At 42.7% G+C, this 26,428-nt stretch overlaps 1 protein-coding gene across 2 annotated transcripts in view; it reads left to right on the plus strand.

The window, feature by feature from the left end:
* Window positions 1–585: 585 nt before the first annotated feature.
* ankrd12 (ankyrin repeat domain 12) overlaps window positions 586–26,428 on the plus strand; it is a 26,443-nt gene continuing 600 nt past the window's right edge. Inside the window, exons 1-13 of one of the 2 annotated variants that reach the window (XM_083907521.1) lie at window positions 586–712; window positions 13,020–13,133; window positions 14,184–14,334; window positions 15,815–15,886; window positions 16,306–16,446; window positions 17,137–17,340; window positions 17,611–17,753; window positions 17,913–18,060; window positions 18,386–22,812; window positions 24,265–24,363; window positions 24,664–24,807; window positions 25,202–25,297; window positions 25,878–26,428. The exon at window positions 25,878–26,428 is cut by the window's right edge and continues 600 nt beyond it. In XM_083907521.1, the coding sequence (XP_083763647.1) occupies window positions 13,074–13,133; window positions 14,184–14,334; window positions 15,815–15,886; window positions 16,306–16,446; window positions 17,137–17,340; window positions 17,611–17,753; window positions 17,913–18,060; window positions 18,386–22,812; window positions 24,265–24,363; window positions 24,664–24,807; window positions 25,202–25,297; window positions 25,878–26,063 (5,871 nt within the window). In that variant the 5' untranslated portion in view covers window positions 586–712; window positions 13,020–13,073 and the 3' untranslated portion in view covers window positions 26,064–26,428. The remainder of the gene's footprint in view (window positions 713–13,019; window positions 13,134–14,183; window positions 14,335–15,814; window positions 15,887–16,305; window positions 16,447–17,136; window positions 17,341–17,610; window positions 17,754–17,912; window positions 18,061–18,385; window positions 22,813–24,264; window positions 24,364–24,663; window positions 24,808–25,201; window positions 25,298–25,877) is intronic. The other variant, XM_083907522.1, reaches the window with a different exon arrangement.

Below are 26,428 nucleotides of genomic sequence, written 5' to 3' on the forward strand. Positions count from 1 at the left end.
CGCGCATGCGCGTAGTGTTCCGATTCCGCCATAATGGAAATATCACTGCGCCACCAATTCAAAAGCAGGCCGATACAAAAATAAGTGTTGGCCGCTCACTCAGTGCGAATAAACATAACCGAGATTTAAATGAAACAGGTCAAACTGCGTGGCTGCTTAATTATGTTTGCTTTTTACCGGCATTCAGCCGTAAACCTCGGACGAGCTTCGAGAACGTTCGCACTGACCGCAACACAGCAACGGAAAAAGATGACGTCAAGTACCCATTACTGTGCTCCTGCTCTTGTCCTTTCAGCCCACGTTTAGCGCGACACAACGCCACTAACACGAGGACGCGTCTACCTTTATAACATACAAACTTGTGTGACACTATTGTCGCATTAAAAAAGGCGCAGACTCGTAAAAAAAATCGTTCGACACATACATACCCGTCTTTACGGTCTCTCCAGCGAACGGAGACCTTATAAGAGCTATGGCTCTCATGCGGTCACGTGACTGCCCTCGGCCAATGAGAGCGCCGCTCGCGTGTTTTGCTAGGCTTTTCTCGGGGAGGACGGGAGACGAAAGGCTGGGATGTTTTCAAACCAGAGATGAACGCCACACTGCTGCTTCAAGTCATACGTATTTAGCAAAAATAGCAATATATCGCTCGCAGTATTCACGTATAGCTGAACGCGCATGAGACGGAGGCAACACGTAACACCCTTTGAAGGTAAGCACAAACACGGGTTTGTTGTTTCAGTGCGATGTGAATCCCCGGTTAACGTTAGCCATCTGGCTTAAGCGAGCGGGCGAGCGCGTCGGGTTAACTTGACGTAAAGTGCGTGCTAAAATGGAACGTTATGTGTTCGCTGGGACTCTGTATTGTCGTGCGCCACGTGCGATACGCACACACACACGTATACGGAGTACAGTCTCGGGGTGTTTTCAGTGGCGTGTGCTCTCAGTTATGTTCTCTGTCTACTTTGGAAGCCATAGCTTAGAGAGCGGAGACAAAAAAATGTCGGGGCGAAGCAATGAGATGTTAAGCTGCAGCCTGTCACGGCAGCCAGGGAGCCTGTGTTAGTGAAGGCAGAGCTAGCTAGCTAGATTAGGCGCTGGGGAGGAGGGGGGACTAACGGTGAGGGCAGCTAAGGGGCTGCAGTGTGCTTTTGTCTCAGCCTGCACTGCTCTACTCGTGTAGGATTATTGCTGCTAAAACACGAACCTGAACTTAAGATCGACATCACACAGTCCACATTGTGTTATTACACACGTTAACTCGCGGCGGCCAGTTTCGCAACATGAACCAGTGATGCGTTCATCCACGTCTAAATGGTTATTTTAGAGCTCAGCAGCATATTGTTGAAGGCAAACACAAGCGCGACGTTACTGTGAGGTGGGTGCTGTTGTCTGCAATGATCTGTCAAGGCCACGGTTTATTTTATTTACACGTAAGAACACAAACTGTCAAATGTAGTGAGTAGTGTATGTTATAATTTAGTTATACTGCTTTATTAATCCTTACAAGGAAGTAGCTTAGCTTGAATAACCGACGGCTTTTGCGCCTCCCAGCCAGTGACTGACATTTTGGGGGTGTGTTGCCTTACTACAAAAGCTGCCTGTTATTAAATGGCTGGTGCTTCAACGACCGCTCTGAAGCAACAAAAAAGGTCAGCCTAAAATGTTTAAATGGTGCCGTTTTTTGTGATGGTATTAGCAGTATTTTAAGTACTTTGCAGTGTAAATACAGGGAGGGCAGAGAAATGCCATATTCACCAAGCAGCACATTAAAACCACCCGTGACAGTTTACTATAAAAGTATATATTCCCTACAAATATATTTCCCCCAGTTAATTCATATCTTAATTTAGCAATTTGTATTTACGTTTTAGATTTCATATTTAATAATTGATTAATTCCCACATACGATATTTGATACAGTCACAAACCAAGAATTTGTATGAAGACAGTGGCACCCTCATATCTTGAACTCTGTATCTTGTGTAAATTAATTAGCGCTGCAAAAAACAATTCATTTCTCGATTGACTGTTATGACCATTGAAAATGTTCAGTGTTTCCTCAAACTGTACAATTATGATGTTCTTAAATCTCTCGTTTTGTCAGTTTTAATTATTTCTTTGTCGTATGATAGAAACAACACAGAAACTATTCACATTTAAGAAGCTAAAAAAAAATGGAGAACTTGTTTTCATTATAAGAAATACTCAAACCAAATATCTTATCAGGATAGCTGATTTGTTGCAGTCCTCGATGAATCTAAAAGTGGTGTTTTCAGATTAAAAGCAAGTGTTGTATCATACATTATGTGTTCATATTAGTGCTGGGCGGTATGACCAAAAATATATATCACAGTATTTTTCAAAATTCTAACGGTTTCACAGTATTTGACGGTATTTTATTTTTCACGAATAATCAGGTGTTCACAGCATTTTCTTCTGGTTGAGAACAGAATTACTGCAGTAGATGAACTAAGGGTGTTCTGTTTTACTGTCACGAATACTGTAGAATAACTCCACACTTGTACAGGTTCACATGGCCCCAGAAAATGATGCTGTTTACAAAGAAGAGCTACTCATGATTCTAATGAAGTGAGGAATCGGAATGCAAAGACGATTGCAGTCAAAATACAGTACTTTTACTGTGCAAATCAACATCTTTTATAAAAAAAATCCCTGTATTACCTGCTGATGTGGAGGGTACCGACCTTAACCATGCATTTTTGATATTCCAAGACATTCTTACTAGGGCTGTCAAAATCGCTCAAAAATGATAATCGAACATTCCCTCTAAAAAAACACATATATTCACGCATCTGGGTGCGTTTCATCCGCTGCATCTGGGGGCTTTCAATTAGCTAGACTGACAGGTGATGACAGCATGACGCCGATAACGGGACAAACTAATACGAGACATAACTACCTGTATATGTATTTTATTTAAGTTTAAACATGTTTCACAACATATTACCATGCCCAATACTAACAAGGCTTCACACTCTCATGCTCATTAATGAAACGTTTAGTGCCTGCCCACTTGCAAAGCAGACGTGCGGATGTGTTTTTCCAAGTTCTTCTGTCAGCATGTTCTACTAGTTCTGCAGCTTCGATTTCGGAACTTTCCATGTCTATCCTATCCATCTTCACCTTCACGTAACACCAGAGTGCTTTTAACCGTAAACCTCGCAGTCTCACCATGCATGTTTAGACGCGCAACATTGAAAAGGGCTCCGTCTGAAACAGTGTCGCTCGGCACAGCGTTCCAAAAGTTGTAATCAAACACACCGGTATGGCGATGTATTAAACATTCATATCATAACGAAAATATAAACCGGTATTCGGTGTGAACTGGTATACCCCGCAGCACCACTCCACAATGGACGTTCTTCTTCTTCTGCAGTACAATGTATGCAACAGGATGTGCCCAGACTAGTGCCCGGGACCAGGAGGATGCACTGTTCAGGAGAAATACTGTTTACTAGGGCTGTAACGATACACAAACTCACAATTCGATTTGTATCACGATTTTTGACCCACGATTCGTAGATTCTTCGATACATCGCGATTCTCTCTAGAACGATTAGTTAAGTTAATAATAACATTTTCGGTGCATCCCTAAATATAACATCTTTGTTGGCAAGAACAATATAACCGTAATAATGATGTATTTGATAGTGTGATTTTGGGGCTCAATCAGCACCTGGCTTGCCGATTACATGGGGGTGCAGTGCCCTTGTTCCCCAGTTTAGAAATCGCAATTTGGATCAGAAAACAATAAATTATTCAGCCCTATTACACTGCTTCGTTATCCGTTATAGAGAAGATTACAGCCGTGGAATGGACTGACTGACAGATCATATGGTGAAATATATATATTTTTTTGGTCATGAGACTGGCAGACTCACGAGACTATGGCTTACCACTCGTTAATGAATGCGAAACACTGAGTATCATATGTAGGCATGTGTTGATCCGAGTCTGACGGTGTGATAACCATTGTGAAGCACCATAGCACCACTGGAGTAGCAGTAGTAGCATGTGTTCTTACAATAACATCAATAACAATAGATGTAATATATTGTTTAAATTTGTGATAAATCCAGTGAAGCCACCACTGCTATACCAACAAGTGTTAGTAAAGTAGCTATTTTCTGTTGATGCATATGTGCAATTAAGAAATAAGAGAGAGAAAAGGAGGGACGAAACCGTGTCCGTAGATTACACAAATACACACACAGGGCAACTAAGGCCCCCTATACCTGGCATAAAAATGTATCTATTTGATCACAATGATTGCAGTCAGATAACACATGACCACAGATGTAGTAAACAGAACGGAAGGGTAAATGCAATGAGTCTCAGATGCATCTCCACTCCACCAACAACAGCTCCAAGCAGTATTATGTCGATGCCTCCGAGCACAGCTATGCTTTTGTCGGTTTTCCGCTCGTCAAAGACGACTTCTTCCCCTGCTTCGAAAAGCAAGGAGGAGTCCATACAATAGCGAAACTTCATGTGTGGTGAACACTGTTGTTGATATGGCAGCGCACAGGACGTGATGCTGTAGTCTGCCACTGGAAATCTTTGCTGAAGAAGAGTGCGAGCTATCCAATCACTGATCACAGAAAATATGTCCTAATGCTAAGGGAGAGATCGGGAGAGAGAGCGACTGGAGTGTATGGACTCTAGGGATGCATGCGTTGGTATGCATCACGGTTTTGGGGTAACGGTACGGTTTTGATATCTTAATATAAAACTGCTCAGACTAGCAAAGGAAAATTACATTGTAAAAATAATTAAAAGCACAGTTATAATCAAACCATAAACTTTATTTAAACAATCAGATCAAATCAAAAGGCAAACATAAAACCATGCAAATGAAAATAAAGTTTAGTGCTATCCAATAAAAATAAACAACATTTTAACCCACTCACAGAGACTGCAACTACAAATACACTCCAAGTGAAAGAGACGGCTGATGACGATGTAAATGAGAGGCTTACTCTGGGTGGCGCTGTAGAGCGAGTGTCTGTCCAATATCCAACTTCAAACCAACTTCACTGCGCTGCATAACATGTTGAAATTCATTTTCTCATTCTCATCGTAGGATGCTGAATCCTAAATGATCTCACACAGCGGACTTGTATGAAGACGGTGCTGCTTCAAACTTCCTGTTTTCAGAGTCTTGTTCACTCGTCATTGTAGCACTGATAGGCTGTAAAGGCGGCATGAGCAGCGCTTCACTCCACCTGAATAGATCACACAGCATTGTATATTTTAATACATTTGGACGGGCTGAAACCTACCAAAATACTGTTGTTTGCCTTTGCGTATCCACGCCTAGGTCCTAATCTTCTCCCATCCCTCCCCCAGTCCCTACCCACTTCATTTTAACCCATAATCAGCAGTAAAGGCTTCATTGTTCTTGTCCACTGCCTGGGTATCTGATCATTAACCTACATTCAGAGTGGTGGCAGCAGGCTTCTTAAGGCCCTCACAAGGGTCACTTTAAATGGCGTGTTTCAGTGAGCCGTGGGCTGAGCTGTGCACTGCTGCCACTAACTTAACCCTATTGACACCTCTCAAATACAAACTGGGCTATTTTATGAGGCTTTTTTCACTATTATTTCTGTGCGAGCTGTGCCCTGAGCCTCTCCCTTGTACATTTAGGGCGATTCATGCTTTATGGAATCTGTTAAGTCATGGATAAGGTTGTGAAATAGTTCAGCTCTCAATCTAGCATAAGAACACTCATTTAGGACACAAAGTCAATTATGTCTGTGTCCTACAACGGCTTTATTCTTGTTTCAAGTTAAACTTGAAAATTGGGAGTCCAGTATGGATCAATTTTTCACGACACACTGAGTACATTCTGTCTTTAGTGGCTTTACTTGAACTCTATATGAAATTGCAACTCTGTTAATCTCCTTAAATCTCTGGCTATGACCAGTCCAACAGCTTTTGTCATTTCTTTGTGTTTGTCTGAATTTGTGGGAAACTGAACAGATAGAGTCCAACTCCTTCCTTGTTCCTGCCACAGAAATTCCAGCTTAAATGGACATCCATGTTCGATGTGTTACTGTGAGCAGACTTGACTCGTGTTAAACAATGATTGTTTGTGTGTTATATTGACGAGCTTCGCTCTGTCACTGCCACGGATTTAAAGATGATGGCGCAGCCTCGAACATTAGATTTTCTCCTCCACTCATCTTTCTCCGATGACACTAACTAGAGCTGCACATTGTATCGTTTGAGCATCATCATTGGGATGTGCGATCACATCGTAGGACATCCGAGCATCTCTGGACCGCTGAATCTCAGATCTCAGTCAGCCCCTCCCACCTATGCACATGCTGTCCATCACACACCGCGCTGAAGATAAAAAGCCATTAGTGACAAATCTTTAAGGAGCTAACATTTCTAATGGATATGGAAGACAGGGCCTCCTGTCTTTCTTTTTCCTCCAGCTCGAGTTCCCTTCAGTCTCTTCCTTAGAGGTGGAGCTGGAATATCATGCCTTGTCCCAACAAACTTTGAAACAAGTTGTGTTCATGCAACTCATCAACACGTGAAGGCCAGACACTGGTTGGAGGTGTGCTTTGTCTGTCTGGGGTTAGGTTACAGATAAATTAGTTGATGCCTGGAGGGATCCAGTGGCGCTTGCTGTTTGTTTGTCCATGTTGAAATATGTCCTCGGTTTCAGACAGTAGGGAAACTGCACTGATGTCCTGCTGAAAATGTTATGCTTTTTGAATCTGGTGCACAGCACTTCTGTAGGAAGTGCTGCCAGAATTAGTTTGGAGACTTGCGTATTTGTGTTAAGGGGGCATTTTATTTCTTTACAGTGTGTGGGGGGTTTCAAACTCAAATGTCCTTTAAAAAATAAATAAATATGTTTAATATGATCTAAACAGGGCCCTATGAAATGCGTTTTATTTTTTTCCAAATTCCATTTAAATTTTTTTTTAATTCTGTTTTTTTTTACCTTTTACACTTACTTTACCACCATAGTGTGTGCTTTTTGTGTCAGTGAATAAAATGTCCATTGAAATGCAACTTTCTTCTTGAATCCACTAGGGATGGGACTTTTTGGTCGACAAATCGATCGACAATCGACACGTGCGCACCTCGACAAAAAAATGTATAGTAAAAAAAGTCGAAGTGTCACAAATGCGTAAAGCTCACGACCATGGAGGTTAAAGAAGCGGTGCACGAAAAGGTGATCCTGCTGTCCAGACTCCCTGCGCTCTCACATGATGGTGCGCGCGTCACCGGCTCGTTCTCTCGAGTGGCCGTGCGCGTCCAAGCGTGTGTGCGTGCAGTGCGAACGAGGTTGCGCTACAGTTTAGGACGGGAGTGGGGACATAACACAAGCGCTACACAAATGAAGACGGCATATCACCCAGATCAGTAGGGGTGGCTGCGCAAGGTTGTTGTGCTTGACGGAGTGACGGACACTTAAAAACATTGCATGTTTTATCGCCTATACTTACACAAAGTGGAACCACTAAAACATGACTGGGTCTTGTTTTTTCACATTTTGGGGACTGGTATGGCCCACTGAGTCCCAAATAGAAGTACTAAAAGATTAAAAAGTTGATTTTGCACAATAGGGGACCTTTAATGTTGAATGTAATCCATTCAGTAATGTGATCATTACAACCAAATACAGGTAACAAACATTAAGTATTCTGTCTATATTCTATCTCTGCTCCACATACATTTGTCCATCATGACAGGCCCTGTCCCCACTGCTCATAAAAGGTCCATGAGGGAACACCACTTTCCTACACACAGGAGCCCTGCATATCAACTAGGGCTGCAACTGCCAAAGTTATCGTCAAAATGTATAATAAAATCAGGTGTCAACAAATTTAACTGTCAGTAATTGTGTGTTACGCCATCAGACAGCTTCTTCACACTGTGGACCTGAACATTGTTTTTATATGGAGTGAGACATCTCACATTCTACCCTGCTATGCTGGGAGCCCCACATGCAGTAAACTGCGGGTGACGGCAGGTAAACAAATATAACCGTGCAAGCTGTTGGGGTGATTATTGTGAAGATGGCTGACTCGTTCCGCGTTATTGTTGCCTCTTAAATCTGACTCCTGTGCTCTCGTCTATGAGGCCCTTGCACATGGCTTTGTCCTGGTGCTCATTATAAATTCAGAGGAGGAGGTGGAGACAGGTTTGGAGTGCATGTGGAGCAGAGACGGAGACCTCCCCCATCATTTAGCAAGAGTGCGCACAGCACCACCACCATGTGACTCTGACTGTTTATTGTCATAGAAAATTTAATGAGTGCATGACACATTTGAAGAAAAACACATTTATTATACGTTTTACACATATTAAAACTTGTGTTTTGTACTTATGTGTAACATTTTCACCATGGAGAAGCATTCACGGTTTGTTTTTCAGTACGTTCCTTTGTTTAGTTGCAAGTACAGCCACATGAGACACCAGTGGAAAATTGCATGCAGTTTTAATCTAGTGTGTGTAAGAAGTTGCAGCATGGCAGCACTGGAGTGGGGTAATGTTGCTGGTGGTGGCGATGGTGGCGTTCCCTCCTTGTCAGGCTCGTTGCTATTATTAGCTCTCCTCCCTCCCTATCCTGTCCTGCATTCACCGGATCATGTTACCGTACTGTGTGTGCGCCTTGTCCATCTTGGCTAAACCACCACCACTATACATCTTCACCCTCCTCCAACATGCATCCCTATACCACCAATCCCCAAACAGCTATAGGTCCAGCACCACAGTATTGTTGTCATTACTCGGGAACCTGTGGAGTTGAAGTGCAGGAACACCAGGTTATAAATAAATTCAGGGACATCTAGGAGTGACTAGCAGTACATCCAGCACACTTGACATGGGATTTCACTGACTGAGCCTGACATAGTGCAAGAAGAACTTTTGTAAATAGAACTATATTTGTTTTATTTCTGTGGTTGTCAGGCTTTCTAACTGGTTTATTGAAGTAATTTACCATTTTAATTGTTTGTTTTTTTTGTTTCTATTACACAGTAAACTGAGTATCTAAAACCAAGCTGCATGTTAAAGATGGAGAAAACCTGTCATCCTGCCAAACTCTAGTGTCGCATATCAAGTGGGTCAGGTAGTTGTGGCTATCACTCTGTGTTTACTTTATGGGATCCCATGCCAAAGGAATCAGAGTTTCTGAGTCTCGGTGAACTTCACTCGTCATCAAGGTAGGGGTTTGAGCTTGACTTGAAACAGCCCAGCAATAATGGCAGAGCCACGAGAGCCTTATACAGCACTGAGCTGCTCATGAAATGTAGTGAATCTGAAGGTCGAACTGGCGTGTGCCCAAATACCCCTGTAATTATAGTCGCACCCTCCTCTCCTGGCCCAGATTGGAGTCCTTTCAGCGTGTTTTTCTGGTCTGCTCCTGTGCTGTCCATAATGCTTTAAAACCCACCAACACAAGCCTCTTCACACCAGTATGTGTTAACTGTGGTCTGCTCAAGTCTACCTTTCAGCAGTCTGAATGACAATGCTGCTGCATGTTGTCAAACTGCTGACTAACTATAGGCCTCGTTGTCACTGGCCTCAGCTGTGCAGCGCTGCTGTGTTGCAAAATGTTCCTGTCACCACTGCACTGTTACTCAGGATCAGCAAAGGTTGTAAAGTTATCTGAAAAAACGCAGTATTGGATTCCTTTATTAGGGATGGGCATGAATATTTGATTATTTTCTTGATTATAAATAGTTAATCAGTTTCTGTCATTATTCATACTGTATTAACGTGTAAAATGTTTTATCAATGATTGCCTTTATAAAAAACCTACTCCAATGACTACCTAATTTGTGGCGTGTATTATCAGAAAGTGGCAACAGCAGCAAGTATATTTAGTTGGTGGACTCCAAGCTCAACACGCTGAAGGTTCCGTAGAAGTTATTACATTTTATCAGGGTCTTTGAATGCATCTTGTTAGCTGCTACCCTTAACCCACTGTGAACCCGGCACCACTTTCACTAGATCTCCTGCGCTAGTGTTCAGAATATTTGAATATTCTACGTACAGTACCATCGAATATTCTATTGGCATATTTGCTTATGACCCTTGACCTCCATACACAAGTGAATCCAACCATGAGAAAGGGTATTTAAGGAGGCCAATTGTAAGTGTTTCTTCTCAAATATCACTGTGTTTGTCTCCTATATGATATATTTAACTAATCAAAATGAATCAGTTTCAATGGTCTCTTTGTTAAACAGAGCAAAGAAACCAGAAAATATTAACATTTAAGAAGCTGAAAAATCTGAGAAACTTGTTTTAATAATTGAAAAAACTCAAACCCATTATTTGATTATCAAAGTAGGTGACAATTCATTTAGGTATTGATGATTCATTGATCAATCAAATCAAGTACCATTATTAACACAAAATGGGAATGAGCCCCAAGTATTGGACTTGGCTGGGGCTGCCACCTTGCCTGATGACCCCTCTGAAGCCTTGGCAAATGAGCTACACAGTTCCAACATGGCTATTCCTATTCACTGCTTTTGACATGTTAGCCAACGACTTGATTTAATACTCGATCCTAATTGGTTAATAGCGAGATTCAGTGCAGTCTGTTTACCATTTAGCTATAGTGGTAATGTGTTCTGAGCTCTGCCTATACACAAGCAGATATTAGTTGTATTGTTGTGTGCAACTGGTGACATTGCTTTTCATATGACACTGGTTGTCACTGGTTTGTTTCTTGTCAACAGCTGCACATTTTACTGGCTACAGCTTGCATCTTTACTTTTGTCTTTTCCTCTTGATAGTTGCACATGAAACACTGTTTTTTTGTGTGTCATTGGGGTTTGGTTAGTCAACCTCCCTGTTGTGTTACATGGACTGAAGAAAAGGTAGTGTCGTGTGGAGCTTGCTTTGTTGTCTCAAACACAGTGGCAATAAAAATATCGATCAAATGCATATAAACAGTACAAGTAATAGGGTAGCCAATATTCACATCAAAGGATCTGCAATTTACTTTTTCTGTGCTGACCGTGAAACATAAACTCCATCAAAGGGCAACAGTAATATGTGATAACCTGTAATAATGTGTTGATTCTTACTTCTGCTTCTGTGACTTCTGAAATGATGTCGCGAACAATCGGAATACGTTTATATTTTACATTCTTCAGAGTAGCATCATTTTGCTTTGCACACTCTTGACACCTGGAATGGTTATAAAGAGTTATAATGCTGCCCTCCACAGTTCAAAGTTCTTAATCACACTTCAAATACACATAATCACAGTTAGAGTTGTCCTTCATTCAAACCCTCATACTTTTCTCAGTTCTTCGCCACATTTCGAGGTCTTTCAGTACAGTTCAAAATTCAGTGCTCCTCTCAAAGTCCCTTTAATGCTGTTTGAAGGTCCCTTAGCGTAGATCTAAGGTCCCTTAACGCAACTCAAAGGTCCATTAATCAAAGTTCCACTAAGTTTCCTTTAACGCAGTACAAAGCTTCTTTCAAATTTCCTTTAACAGTTCAGAGTTCTCCATTGAAGGCATGCATGCAAGGTAGGTGACCCCACAGATCAAAGGCAACATCCAAGTACACATTACTGCAAAGACATGCGCAGACACACAGCAAGGCTTCTCAGCATTCCCAGCTGCATCTTCGGGGAAATGCACATATTCCTAGTTCTCGTAGTTCAAGCAACAATAATGCAACTTCTTGGTACCAAGACACAGAGAGAAGTGTGAAACATGCCAGCATCAGATAATTTCAAGAGTAATACCTTACTGAGGTTAGTTATAAAGACTGCTCTTAATCATGTGGCGACACATCAATTCAATTTATCAATGCATATTGAGTAATGGGACCGTCCCATTCATTTTGGCAGCTGTTGGGGAGAGAGAGAGAGACTGTAGTCAACCCCAAAGGTGGTAGTACTAGTAGTAGAATCCACTTCTGAAACTTTTAATGGCCGGTTCTTGCTGTTTTAATCCTGTATGAAGCTGTTTTGTTTTCTTTGCTGTGTGATTCTTCTTCCTTGCCTACTTGATCTTGACATAAACATGGATCACTCTTTGTACAGTGCAGGGACGTTGCTACAGACACGCAAACGTTGTGCAGCTGATAGGCTTCATCAGCATGTGTGTAATAATTTAGCAATGGTTTGAATGTAAAGTATCGATGTTACAAGGTTGTTCAGTTATTTTGCTTTATTTTAAAAAGTCAACTGAATATGCTTCTACCTCCTCAAGCTCCATCTATATTATTTTAATAAGTATTTATTTTGCTCAATGAAGAAACTTAACATTGACATCTTTCATATCTATCATATTTCACTAAGAAGAGACTAAATGACCTCTGCAGTTTGGGCACAGGGAAAGTGACATTGGTTATGGTTATTGGCCGAAGGACGTCCGATTTGTCTAGCTCTGATGCGCTGGAGTTTGTGATATTCAAATCGTTGATTGTGAGATTAAAAGGTAACTGACATAGGTCATGTTCTCTATTATTACACTACATGCATCTGTTGTGCCCTCATTGGTGCTGCTCTATGTTTTACTACGTTGACACTAACCACATCAGAGGGGAGCTTGGTTACGTTGATCAGTAGACCAGTGTATCACCATATAGAAACTTCAGAGTCCCTAAAGCTGTCTTACCTTGCCTTGTATTTGGTCTTTTGGCTACGTCAAATGGAATTTTCAGTAAAAACCCCTTATTACTGATGTGGCTCAATTTACAGCCTGAAAAGCTGAACTAACACTTCATCGTAGTATTCACAGTCATTCCACTCTGGGGTGAAGTGACATTTCTTTACCCTATGACTCAGACATTTGCCGAAAATCTCGCCCGTAAGCAGCCTGAAGGATTGACATTTAATTGTGCTTGTATTTAAAGATGTCTTTCCAGTGTGTCCTATACACATACTGCCTGTTTTATACTAAGCTTAAAAAAACATTGTACCCTTCATCCACTCCAGACTGACGTGCCAGAGTTGTAAATCATTGCCTCTGATGTTGTGTCCTCTCTGTGACCAGGTGCATGATGACCCAACTGTGCAGTAGCTGTTACAGCTAGTCAGGTGCCGCACCATGGCCAAACCTGGGAGTGACAGAGATGGAGCCATGGTGGATAAGCAGGCGGGGAAGAAGGTATGAGAACTTTGAAGGTTCACATCTTGTATGTATTTAATGTATTTAAAAATACAAATTATTATGTACAGAGATCTGACGTAACACTATATATTACATGACTGTTATTTGCTGTAAAATTATTGTTTACTTGGGTTTTATTTATTATGCGACATTGTTGTATAAATGTCTAATTGCATATTTGTAATTGTCAAATATTTACTGAGGATGCACTGTGCTTGGCTTGTAATGAAATAACATGAGTTTTTAAAGCACCCACATTGTTATACAAGCACCTCCTAATAATCCCTTTATCTGTAAATGAGAAAGACATTTTGCATCTGCTGATACTTTCAAGGCCAAAGCTCCTCACAACTTCACTTTCCTCTCTTCGTGAAATGTATTTTCCTGCGCTCACTAAAAGTAATGGCACTGAAAAGGCTTTGTCTGCAGATCAGAGAGCTACAAACCAGTAACTGGAACTGTAAGACATTGTAGTGGAGACATGGAAATTGAGAATGAACAGCAATACCTTATGTCGGAGCTCAGCTCTGCTGTCACTTATGGCACTCCATCTTCTTCACTGCGATGTTTAACCAGGAAAAACAACTGTTGAGTAAGGATGGCTGATGATGAAACCTTAACGATATAGCAATTATGACATTTGTGAATCTATATGAAAGACATACAGTAAGTAGCAGTTCACATGAAATAATTTTGAGGCCACATATGGTCCACGGGCTGTGGGCTGAGTTTTGGATAAAAAATCAAGTGCCAAGACTTCAGCTTATGATTTTTCATTTGTCCTTTGGCAAATACATTACCTTGGAATAATATTTTAGAGTCATACTTACAGACCTGCTGCCTGCATGAAAAATGTTGCAGAGACACTACACACCCTGTAGCGTGATAATAACTTTGTGTTTGTTATATTCCAGAGGCTTAAACTCGTCACTGAAATGCTATTGTGGCTGTTATCAGCCTCACTCATTTTTGTTTTGTCAGCTTGCTCTTAAATATGGCCGCACCTTGGTAGTGTTTCATGTCTTATTCTTTTTCTTTCTCTAACAGAGCAAAGAGAAGTTGTCTCCTTTCACCAAAACTCCAAAGCTGGACAGGAGTGAGTTGCTGGGGAAGGAGGGCAAAACCAAGTCTTCCATGAAGCGCAAGCTCTCCTTCACTGCCAGTCCACCCCGGACAGAGGAACGAGACTCAGACACCGGTAAAGACCCTTACTGCTTCTCTTTTCTCCTCCTCCTCCCTGAACAGTCATGCTGCTGGCTCGCTGCCATGAAACCACACTGGCCCCTGGTGGTCTGTTGTTGAATCATCTCTGTGGGAACTGTTCATTGCTCAAAGGATTTGTAATTGTTGGGCGAATGATCATGCTGATGAAAGTTTGGTCTGTTGCATTGAACAACATTTTAAGGTTTTTAGGAGTTGTGTGTGTGTGTGAGTCAGGGCTGCATGATTGTTTTTTCAGAACAAAAAGGCAAAAAAGAGTAAATTGCTTTACACAACATTTTAAAAATCCAGCACGTAAATGTGAGACACTGTTCATATTATGAAGTTCTTACCCTTCCATTTGAGTAGTACATATTTGGATACTGAAAAATCAAGTGCTTGATACAGCTTACTCCTTCAGTTAAAAACGGTGTTTCCCGTTAATTACCAAGACTAATATTTCAGTGAGTCATGCTGAAAAACCCTTGCAAAAAATATGTGAGATGCTATTCATATTATGAAGTTCTTGCCCTTGCGTTAGCGTATTTGAATATGTAGCGGTTAATATTGAACTGAAATTTGACTTGAAAATTATATCACAATATATGTAAAACAAAGTGTAATTTGATATTTTCCTCAAATCATCCAGTGCTCGTGTGAATCCCAAACCAAAAAGTTCAATTAACAAGACTGTCATTATCTAATGTTTGATAAGCTAATATCTGCAATACTACATTATTGTATTATGTATTTTCTTGGTTGACAGACACACATTTGTCAGAAGCTACTGAGAAACCAGTAAAGATATTTTAGTTTTTGGCCTGAATCAAATGTGTTGAGACCTGATATTGTCCTTGCAGTTGTGATGATAGCTGCTCTGCGAGGTAAAACATCAAAAAGGTACTCATCACATTGGAAACACTGCGTCTACCCCTTTCACTGATGTAAATAGACTACTCAGTTTCCATTATGTTTAAGTGTATGCTTGGATCAAATGTTAGGCCTAAAATAGTTTATTTGGCCATAATTACAGTAAATGATGTATGGTAATGCATTTTACTGACTTTCACAATGATTTTCGTTGTGTGGTCCTGGGTTATTCAAACAGTCAAGAACCTTCAATTTTGAATTTGCTGGGTATAATTTATGTTGCACATTAAACATAAGTATGTAAAGTGTAAGATGGGAGAAATTTTGTCTTTCCCTGGTGCCTCTCGGCTCCTGTGCTGAGCCGCTCTAGGGAGGAGGGAAAGTCTCCACTGACCACCACCTCCAACCTGGATCTCCTCTGCTGTCTCTTGTGTTGCTATGACTCATAAGCTGTATGTGGAGTAAAAGAGTCTGCCTCTGTTCCTGTCTGTATTTGACTACGTGTTGTGGAGGGTGAGGGGGAGAGTGAGCGTTAATGCAGTGCTTTCCCCACCCTTCCACCCCCACCTCTCTCCCCCCTTCCCCATCCTCTCTGCTTTGCACTGTAGATGACTCAGACACAGGCCAGTCAAGTGAGACCTGGGCAGAGAGATTAGTGCCACCCTGCAGGATATACGCAGGTAATCGCTGCGGCCTGAGCCTCCCCCACCACCACCACCACCACCACCACCACCACCGTGTCGTCCTCACTTCGAGGCCCGTCACCCACTTTGCACTACTCTGCTGCTGTAAACACACACGCACACATGCATGTGTGTGTGTTTTGGCCATGTTTCTGCACCTGTTACAGCTCACGCATGTCTGTGTTTGGTAACAAATGACTGGTGGAGACGGTGGATGGCTGGTTTGTGCCTTCTTCACTTGGTTGGCTTAAGAGAATGCTGTCTTTTTTTGTCCTTTGCAAACCTCATGCTTTGTCATCTGTTTCTCTGCGTGCTCAACAGATACAAAGGGGAGGAGGAAATCAATGTCAACGTGAAGATTTAAGTGCTGTTACAAGTGGACTCTGGATTCAAACCTCTTCTCGTTTTTGTTGCAGATAAAGATGGACCAGACAAGAAGAAGGTGAAAAAGGAGGCAGGGGGCAAGAAGTCCCAGGCTCCCAACCTTTTGTTTGGGTATCCTCTGTCAGAGCGCAAACAGATGGCTCTCCTAATGCAGATGACTGCCAACAGTCCAGGTTTGTGTGCCTGTCCTCGTAAACCACATCCTCAGCATGACGCTCCTGTTGGATGAGTCATATTTCTGAATGGAGCATTTATTACTCTTGTAGTTCACGGTTAGTTAGGATTAGGGCAGTCTTTAATATGAGTGTTTTGTGTTATTTTAGTGTTTTTACAGTTACTGTGCTGTTTTTAAAGGCTGATTAATTATCTCCAATGAGATTTTTGCATTCTATAGACCTTATATTTGAATGCTGACAAATTGTCAGGCTTCTGCAGAGCCTGCTGATGAGCTGAACATTTGAATCAGGTGTGTTTGAGCAAGGAAACTTGTAAAGTTTGCAGGGCAGTGGGTCCCTATAGACCAGGATTAAAGAACCCTGGTCTATAGGCATTGGCAGACCCTGATTCAATAGTGGCCGATGGCTGATCAACCTCCACCTGTCGCAATGTTGCATGGAGGCTCAATAGCCATGGTTGCTACTGGCTTGTAGCATGCTACAAGCTGTCTGGCTTGTGTGTCACTGTTTGTACTGCTGTGTAATAAGGATGGGTTAAATTCAGAGGACAAATAACACTTTATCCCCATATAGAGGACATATCACATATTAAACTGATAAAAGAAAATGGCTGCCTTTTGTTTGTCTGGTGCAGGTTTTTCAACATGTGACCTTTATGTTTTCTCCCCCCCCCCCGGCTCTGTTCAGACTCTACACCCAGTCACCCCTCTCAAACAACTCCTGTGCAGAAGAAAGCCCCCAACAGTGCTTCATCCAGACAAAAAGACAAGATCAACAAGAGGAATGAGCGAGGGGAAACACCCCTTCACATGGCAGCGATCCGAGGAGATGCCAAACAAGTCAAAGAGCTCATTTGCCTCGGCGCTGATGTGAACGTCAAAGACTTTGCAGGTACAGTGTCATGGGACATGATTATTTCACAGCTTTTCTTCATGACTGTGTGGGTTGTAGTCAATGACAGCAAAGCTGACTAACAACCACATATTCCAAATATCTCATGATGAGGTGACAAATACAGACTACAGAAATACAGATCAGTGTGCACATAGCTGCTTTGCGTGTGTGTGTGTGTTTATGCTCAGCCTGATCTCCTAAAACAAATGGCTGGTAATGTGAAGTTAATAGTGTCCATAGCCTGTTACTGTTTTCTGCTCTCACTAGGTTGGACTCCTCTCCACGAAGCCTGTAATCTTGGTTATTTTGATGTGGCCAAAGTCTTAATAGCAGCTGGTGCAGAGGTGAATACGCAGGGCTTGGATGACGACACACCACTTCATGACGCTTCCAGCAGCGGACACAAAGATGTAAGAGCTGGTCATGCCATAGTAAATTAGAATGTAAAAGTAAACTATACATTTAAGATCTCTGATTAAGGCCACTACAGAGGTTAGACTATGAACAGTTAAAATTGAGTTTTCTTTTATGAAAATCGTATCGTCTTAATTATTTAATGTTTTGTGTAGATTGTAAAGCTGCTACTGCGTCATGGTGGAAATGCCTTCCAGGCCAACAAGCGTGGGGAGCGCCCAGTGGATGTCGCAGACTCTCAAGAGTTGGAGCAGCTATTGAAGGGAGAGCTTCCACTGTCGGACCAAGATGACAGCTCTTCAGGTTTGCAGAAATACTGCAGTGTTGTGCTTGACCCTCTTATTTGTAGTTGCATATTAAAATCCCATGTAACAAAATGTGCACTTTATTTCAGTAAACATCCACCAGATGGAGTTTTGAAATTAAATGTCAGCAATGTATGAAGGGGTTTTATCTAAGAGACGTGTATGCTGCCAGAGAGCTGTCAAGTCCTTGTGCAGCCTTAAGATTTCATGTGTGAAAGACAAAAACCACTCTTTTATCAAGGATGATTTTAAATACCTGTTTCTGTGCATGAAAGTATAGTTTTTTTTTATGGTTTTCAAATAAGTCTTCTCCTCCTCTACAGATTCTGAGGACCCACCATCAGTTAATCCATCTAGTGTGGATGACAACATGGAAGACTCTGATACTGAAAAGGACTCGGATGGCAAACTGGTCATTAAGGCATCATCATCTGTGCCAGGGCTGGATGAATACGAGTTCAAAGACGAGGAAGAGGAGGAGGATCTCAGTAAAGCCCTGAACGACAGACACATCCTGCGGAGGGAACTACGGCAGCGCGAGAAGGAGGACAGGGATGTGAATCACGTGGCAGGAAAGCAGAGTGGCAAGGGGGATTCCTCCTCCAAGCCGAAAAAGCAGAAGACTTCTCAAGTCCACTGCAGTTCGGATACCTCCAGTGATGAAATGGAAAGCCTTTCAGAGAAAAGGAACTCGCCCACCTGCTCTCAGAACTTGGAGACCCTCAAAGTGGACACAAGATCTAAGAAGGACAATTTTGAGCAGAAAGACAAGGGTAAAGTTAAGAGGAAGAGTAAGAGCCAGAATAAAAATAAGGAAAATCAAGAGGATGGTAAAGAGAATAGCAAGACGCTGGTCCTCTCTTTAGCAGCTGTGTCTGAGGGCACAGAAAAGGGTCGGGAGGAGGACTCGTTCAAGATGTCTTTCAGTCCCAAAGATGACTCATCTGTCCACCTCTTCCATTTGTCATCCATTAAATCTCCTAAATTGATTCACACCCTGACGGATAAGCAGATACCACTCAAACAAGAGAATACCAAGATGTGCGTTTCCATCAGTGACAGTTCATGTCCAGTAGACGGTGTCAAATACAACCACTACACAGATGCAGACTACTGCACTGAAGGCTCCAGCACTAAAGGGTGTAAGCATAAGGAAAAGAGCAAACATCAACAGAAGGAGTCCAGTGTAGAAGGGGATGACGGCCATTTGAGCCCATACAAAGATGGCAGCATAGGAAACAGTATAGACAGCACTGAAGGTGCCTTACGGAAAATTGACGTGGATGGCAAGGTGGCGAAGAAGCATAAACTTAAACACAAGGAGAAGGACAAACACAGGAGAGAGTATGAGGCAGAGCGAAGCCGCCACAAGCAGAAGGAGGCCAGGAAAGACGGCCACAGGAATTTGGAGTTTGACAGGGAGTTCTGGAAAGAGAATTTTTTCAAAAGTGATGAGACGGACGAGCCTCTGCCAGTGAAGAAGGAAGGCGAAGACACCGGCTCACTTCAGAAGACTTCTGATTCCTCTCTCGTCAAAGATGAGAAAAGTGCAAAGGAGAAACATTCCAGTAGCAAAGAAAAGCGGCAAAGAGAAGAGCGAGATAAAGAAAGAGCCGTGAAAAAAGAGCGCAAGGAGGCTGCTGGTAAAGAGGAGAAGTTAAAGGATTCAAAAGTGAGTGAGCGTGACGAGAGGGTGGACTGCCACTGCTCAGGGCAGATTCCTGAGGAGTCACTGCAGAGCAACAGCATGAAAGAGGAGACGGAAGAGAAACTCATATGTGGGATCACAGCTGATCAAGAACAGCTGGAGCCCTCTGAAAAAAGCTCACGTGAAAAAACTGACAAGAGGCTCCCAGGAAAGGAGAAGGACTCCGATAAAATGGAAAAAAGGCATTCCGACAAGGAAAAAAAGGTTAAAATGGAGCACCCTGACAAAGCTGAACCACATAACGCAGTGGATCGTTGGAAGGATAAAGAAAGAACAGGAGCAATGCCTTCCCACTCACCTGCAGATAATAAAAACTACAAAGAGAATGAAAAGCTGAAATCGTTATCAACAACAAAAAGGCATGACGACAGTCGGAAAAGTAAAGATAAGTTGGACAAAAGGTCTGATAGGGAGAGGCAGGACAGAGAGCATAGTGTTGGCGATCACAGAGAAAAGGATCGCGCAAACTCTGATAGGAAAGGAAAACCTCTGGACAAGACAACGGATCATAAATCTGATCGCTCCAAAGAAAAGCTCTGTGACCGGAAGAGGAGAGATAAAATCAAAGAAGGAGCGCTTCCTTCAAGCTCCAATTTGAAGCTACTTTTAGAAGAGAAGAAGAGCTACCTGTCTGAGAGCAAGTCCTTATCCACAAAATCAAAGGAGGAGGTTGTGAGAACGCCAGAGAAGGATCGAGATCGGAGAGACCGTGATAGAGACTTGGACAGACACAAAGATAAAGACAGACATAAAGACCGCTCCCAGCAAGCAAAGACGAACAAAATCAAACCCAGCGAGATGGATGCAGATAAGGCCAAGTCAAAAGCCTTGCCAGCAACACGAGACACCAAGCCAAAACAAAAGAGGCTCGAGAATGACGACTTGATGCAGACCAGCTTTGAGCGCATGCTAAGCTTGAAGGACCAGGAAATTGAGCAGTGGCACCGGAAACATCTGGAGAAAATAAAACAGAAAGAGCGGGAAAGGCAAAAACTGCGACCTCTGGCAGACCTAGGGAAGTCCAAGCCTAAAGACAGAACTAAGGTGGACCTATGTTTGAGTAAAGAGTTAATGCGCTCAAAAAGCTCAGAAGCCTCTGATGTTCACAGGGCAGATAAACCCCTGAAGGATGGCGCCAGTCCCAGAGCCGTGTCACTCGACGGAAAGAGTCTGCCCTCGATCAGCGCAAAGGTCATGTCAGCAGTGGAAAACTGTCTTACCAGATCACCCAGCGGGCAACCAGAGGGCGAACGCTGTGGCCTCATGTCCAGGTCTGTGTCCTTAGTCTCTGTTGCTAGCACAGAAGATTTCTGTCCGACTACAACACTAACACCCAGACATGTTGAGTATGACTCTGACATGAATCAGGAAGCCTCCGCATTCCTTCAGTCTTCCCTCATCATCCAGGCCACCAGATCGCCATCTGTTCACGATAAAGATTGCAACAGTCTTCCAGATGTGTCGCAAAGTAATCGGACGCTGCCATCCAGCAGACACGAGTCTCCCTACCTCAGGGCCATTTTGGACGACGATGCCATCTCATCGGCTGAGGGTAAACTGGCAGAAAATCTGCCAAAATCCAGTCTACCCAGTGAGGAGCTGAGAACAAGGGAGACCCCTGCAGACACAGAAGAGAGCCTCACTGGTCAACAAAATGTGAATTCAGTGGCTGACCCATTGATGGAGAGTGAAGGGGACTCACCTGACTGTTTAACACCATCAATGACAAACAAAGATCCTCTGAATAAAAATGTAACTCCACAGTCCAGCATCTCACAGTGTACTGGCTCTCAAGCTGGCTCAACAGAGCAGAACACTCTTCCTTCTTCTGAACCTTCCATAATGAAAGATGTCCAGTGTGTGACAGAAACTTTGCAGGGAGAATGTAGCAGTAAGGACTCTGATCAGTCGTCAGTGCCCACAGCCTCTGCATCTGCTGAACCATCAGTGCTCACTAACACAAAAATGTTCCAGCAGAGAGAACCGCTTCCATCCTCTGGTGTGGAGAGCATCATTTGCCAGGAACAAACAGAAACTGGCACCACACAGGTTTCTGACCCCAAAGACAAAGTTCTTGAGAACACTGATGGACCAAAACCAGAGGGCATGGAAATCGTTCCTGAAATTCTCAAAACTGAAGTGACAGAAAGTCCTGTACCGTCCACCAGCTGTCACATTCCGAGCTCCACTGAAGGGGAGTCTTTACCTTTTATCAGAGCTAACACTGAGTCCAAATGTCTTCAAGAAGATCTGTGTGTAAGTACCCATGACTGTAAGAATTTGAAACCTTCCAGTGACATTGCAAACTCTTGTGTCGAATTTGAGGTGGAGAAAAAAGGCAGTGTGCCCTGTGCGAGTCCTGAACCCATGGAGGAAGAGACGACTGATGTCCCACAGAGCTCTGACGGTAACGACACTGCTGCTGCATCGGTTACAACAGAAAGCTCACCAGATGAGATCAGTGGGGCTACTGAGGAGTCATCTGAATCAAAAGCAGAGTGCTCCTCTGAGGCAATGGATGTGACGTCTGCTGATGACCAACCTGAATCATCTTCAGCTGGAGATGAGCTGAGTCAAACCTCTATCCAGCCGGGTTCCCAGACTGACATTAGTACCAACACCTCGGGGAGCTCGTCTCCACAGTCTGGAGACCGCGAATCCGACTCTTCAGGCGCCAAGATGAGGGTTCGCTCTTCAGACGAGGATGCGGACATTCATGTTCCCCACCCACGCAAGAGGAAGATGCCGAAGATGTTGAACTACCAGTTGTGCTCCACGACTCAGCAGGAGAAGGAGCGGGGCCAGCAACAGTCTCTGGCTGCCATTGTGGACTCCATAAAGCTGGAGGAAATTGAACCCTACCAGACCGAGAGGGCCAACCCTTACTATGAGTTTCTCCACATTCGAAAGAAGATCGAGGAGAAGCGTAAAGTGTTGTGCAGTGTCGCCCCCCAACCACCACAGTATTATGATGAATATGTGACCTTCAACGGATCCTACCTCCTAGATGGGAACCCTCTCAGCAAGCTCTGTATACCGATGGTGAGTTCCATCACAATGTTTTTGATTTTGGTTGAGCTTTGTCTCGAGGTTCTGTGGAGGCTACGCTAACACTAGCAACCTGCATCATCTGTATGTGTTGTGTTCCTAGTCGTAGATTTGCACTCACTTATTTTGAAAAAAAAAAACCAATGAAACTAGTTGAACGAACGGAATGTAACTGTTTGACTGTATTAGTGCTGTCAGTTAAACGCGTTAATTAACGCTGTAATGTGAACCCATTTGAACGGCGTCAATTTTTTTATTGCGCGATTAGCGCTCTTTTTGGCCGAGCAGACGTATTTTTGTTCACATGCTGTTGCCTCAACTAGTAACGTTAGAACAACTACAACACCACACCGGATCTAGTTAGACTGGAAACAAATCAACAGTCGCGATGCACGAGTCCGCCAAAGAGTAGTTGGCTCGCGTAAGTAAAGAGTAAACGTTCCGTTTTGAGCGGATGGCGAGCTCCTCCGCTAGCTCCTTCAGCTCGGATTAGCTCGTTACGTCAACAACACATTAAACCACGGGACTCTATTCACAGCACTGCGGGGTGATACACAGCCTTTCTTATTTTTGTGTGGCTCTCACAAGAGGAATAACTCAAAATATGCAGTGACAGCTATATTCACCTGCAGCTCGCTAATGTAAACACACGGAACACATTACTTCCTGCTTCGCGTACGCGCCTCTCTGACATCACATTAGGCGATGTCCATGCCTGGACGTAAATACACTCTGAAGTAAAATTTCTACTGTTTTTGATCTGTATTACTCATCTTGTACTGCTTTATCCTCCACATGAGGGTCAGTTGGCGCCAATGCCAGCTGACATAGGGCCAAAGGCAGGGTCAGACTCTAGACAGGTCACCAGTCCATCACAGGGACACGTACTGTAGAGAACAACAATCAACCATTCTCACATTCACACCTATGGCATTTATTCATTATAATAAATGAGATGATTATCAATGCAACAGCCTTTAAAACCAGGCAAATATCTGCCTCTGCCATATCTTGTCTCATGTCATAATATTGATATAATACCTATATATTGAACAGCCCTATTAAAGTCAACATTTCATAAATCTGTGGCAAAGCATTCAAGGGAATTGTGTTGAAAAGTTGTTGTACTGTAAAGTGTGTCTAATGCAGAAACATATCTATATATCTATGGTTTTATTGCCTGTCGTTGCATTTAAAATCTAAAACTAAGCAATGAATTTTAATAGATTTCAAATGGGAATAAAATACTAAAAACCAAGCCCTACTTGGAGCCAAACACGCATTCTTGGCCAGGTCATCTACATGCAGGAAGTTGACACACAGTCAAGTTGATGTTCAGTCAGAGAAAAGTCGACTAAGTGAATCCTGAATACCTCGCTGTGACTCAGCTCACAGGAGTGTGTGGTTGAAGTGCTCTGAGCCGTTTGTGTCTCCATTGTTCTGCAGATAACTCCACCTCCGTCATTACCCGAGCAGCTCAAAGAGATGTTCAAACAACAAGAGGTCGTTCGCATGAAGCTGAGACTGCAACACAGCATTGAAAGGGTTTGTACTTTTCACTTTTAACTCTTCTGTCATTCTAAAGGCAGCTCTATGATGTTTTTATTCGCATATAAGATGGTTACAACAGCTCTGCTTATTATGAGTTTGTTCTTTGGTGTGTTTTAATCATTATAATCTACATAGTCTGTATTGCTACACTGTTTTTGTGAGCTGTTATAACAAGTTCATTTTTCGACACTTTAATCTAATCTAAACTGAGTCTACATGCAATTAATTTTTTTCTTTTTCTTTTGGAATTTTGATATTAGTTTAATTTTATGTTATGTTGTTTTGTTCCTGCAGGAAAAATTGATTGTTTCAAATGAGCAGGAAGTCTTACGAGTCCATTATCGGGCAGCGAGGACACTAGCCAACCAGACACTGCCCTTCAGCGCCTGTACGGTTTTACTGGACGCTGAAGTGTACAATATGCCCCAGGAGGTCCAGGTGGGTGTGACAGGTTACACCACAGATGTCTGTCTGTCACAGTCTCATATATTATATCCTGTTATTGTATCATGTTATAGTAGAGTTAGAAGACATGTGTTATTATTATTATGATAAAGTTACTGACCAGCCACCATACGCTATAGTCTTTTTACTATATGCTTTTCTTTTGTTTATCCATTATGTCTTATATCATTGTCCTTGTTTGTCACACTGTCAAAAGCGAAAACAAAAATAGACCTATATGAGAAGAATTACTGTTGACGACTCGGTCCTGAAATAATAAAGACATTCTGAGCAGGAATAAAACAGTCTCAGCGTCAGAGTCACTCAGCTATGTAATTCCACTTCATTGAAATGTGTTTTGATGAGTAACTTTGATTCGGTTTCACAGAACGATGATGGTAAAACTTCAGTAAGAGATCGATTCAACGCCCGGCAGTTTATGTCCTGGCTACAAGACGTGGACGACAAGTTTGATAAACTTAAGGTGAGAGTACTACGGGTTTAGTTATTACTATTTTATAATTTATAAGATCATATTTTAAATTATATGCTTTAGATAAAATCAGTGGTTTCTAAACACTGGATTGGTGTTCTGGATTTTTTGGGGTCCTCGAACAAATTTGCTGTATTTTTCTCAACCTTTTAGTTCAAATGTATATGTATGTTTTCAGTAACATAGATGAAATTAAACATCTCTTGGAAATTATTCATTTATTCAAAAATATATTAGTTTGTTTTTTTTCTGATATGGCTGTAAATTTGACACCACAGACTTAGTCAAATCAAGGCCTGGGCTACCCCTGACCAATCCCCACTGGTTATTGTTAAGAAGGGGCGCCCCCTAGAGAGGGAGAAGCTGAAAGACCAAAGTATAGAAATCACTTCTGGGTTGTTCCGCAGGTCAAATGTCAACTCTTGAGTGGGTGGAAAAAATCAATCAATCCCTGTCTTGGCTGCATTTGCACATGTTGTCGTTGCTCGTCTTTTTTGGAAATAGACAAATATAGATTTAATTAAAACATGCGGTTGCTTTGTTCTCTCTCTCTCTCTCTCTCTCTGTGTAGACTTGTCTTCTAATGAGGCAACAGCACGAGGCGGCGGCTCTGAACGCTGTGCAGCGTCTGGAGTGGCAGCTCAAACTGCAGGAGCTGGACCCGGCCACCTACAAGTCCACCAGCATCTTCGAAATCCCCGAGTTCTACATCCCACTGGTGGAGGTCAATGACGACTTTGACCTCACCCCGATATGAGCTGTAGGACAGGGACACCTGGCCAGAAGCAGCAGGGCATGTCGCAGACGTGAGTGGGCAGCCCACGCGTTCTCGGACATGGGGGAAAGGAAAATGTGAGGCACTTAGAATGTGGCGGCAAAACAAGAGAGCACTTAGATGAAAAGAGAGGATTTTACTGCAGAGCTGTTCTTCGTCCAGACTGGGGCTGGGTGAGCGTGAGGACAAGGGAACGTGGACTCACCACATGGAAAGAAAAAAAAAGCCACAGATGAAGCCCAGGGCACCGAGACCAAACGCTGCAGAAGAAGAAGCAGAAGAAGCACTGGGTCACGCAGCTGAAAGGTTTCAGTTTGTTTTCAAAAGTTGTGAGTGTTCATATGTTG

This window comes from Microchirus variegatus, assembly GCF_963457635.1.
Source record: "Microchirus variegatus genome assembly, chromosome: 21".
Lineage (NCBI taxonomy): Eukaryota > Metazoa > Chordata > Actinopteri > Pleuronectiformes > Soleidae > Microchirus > Microchirus variegatus.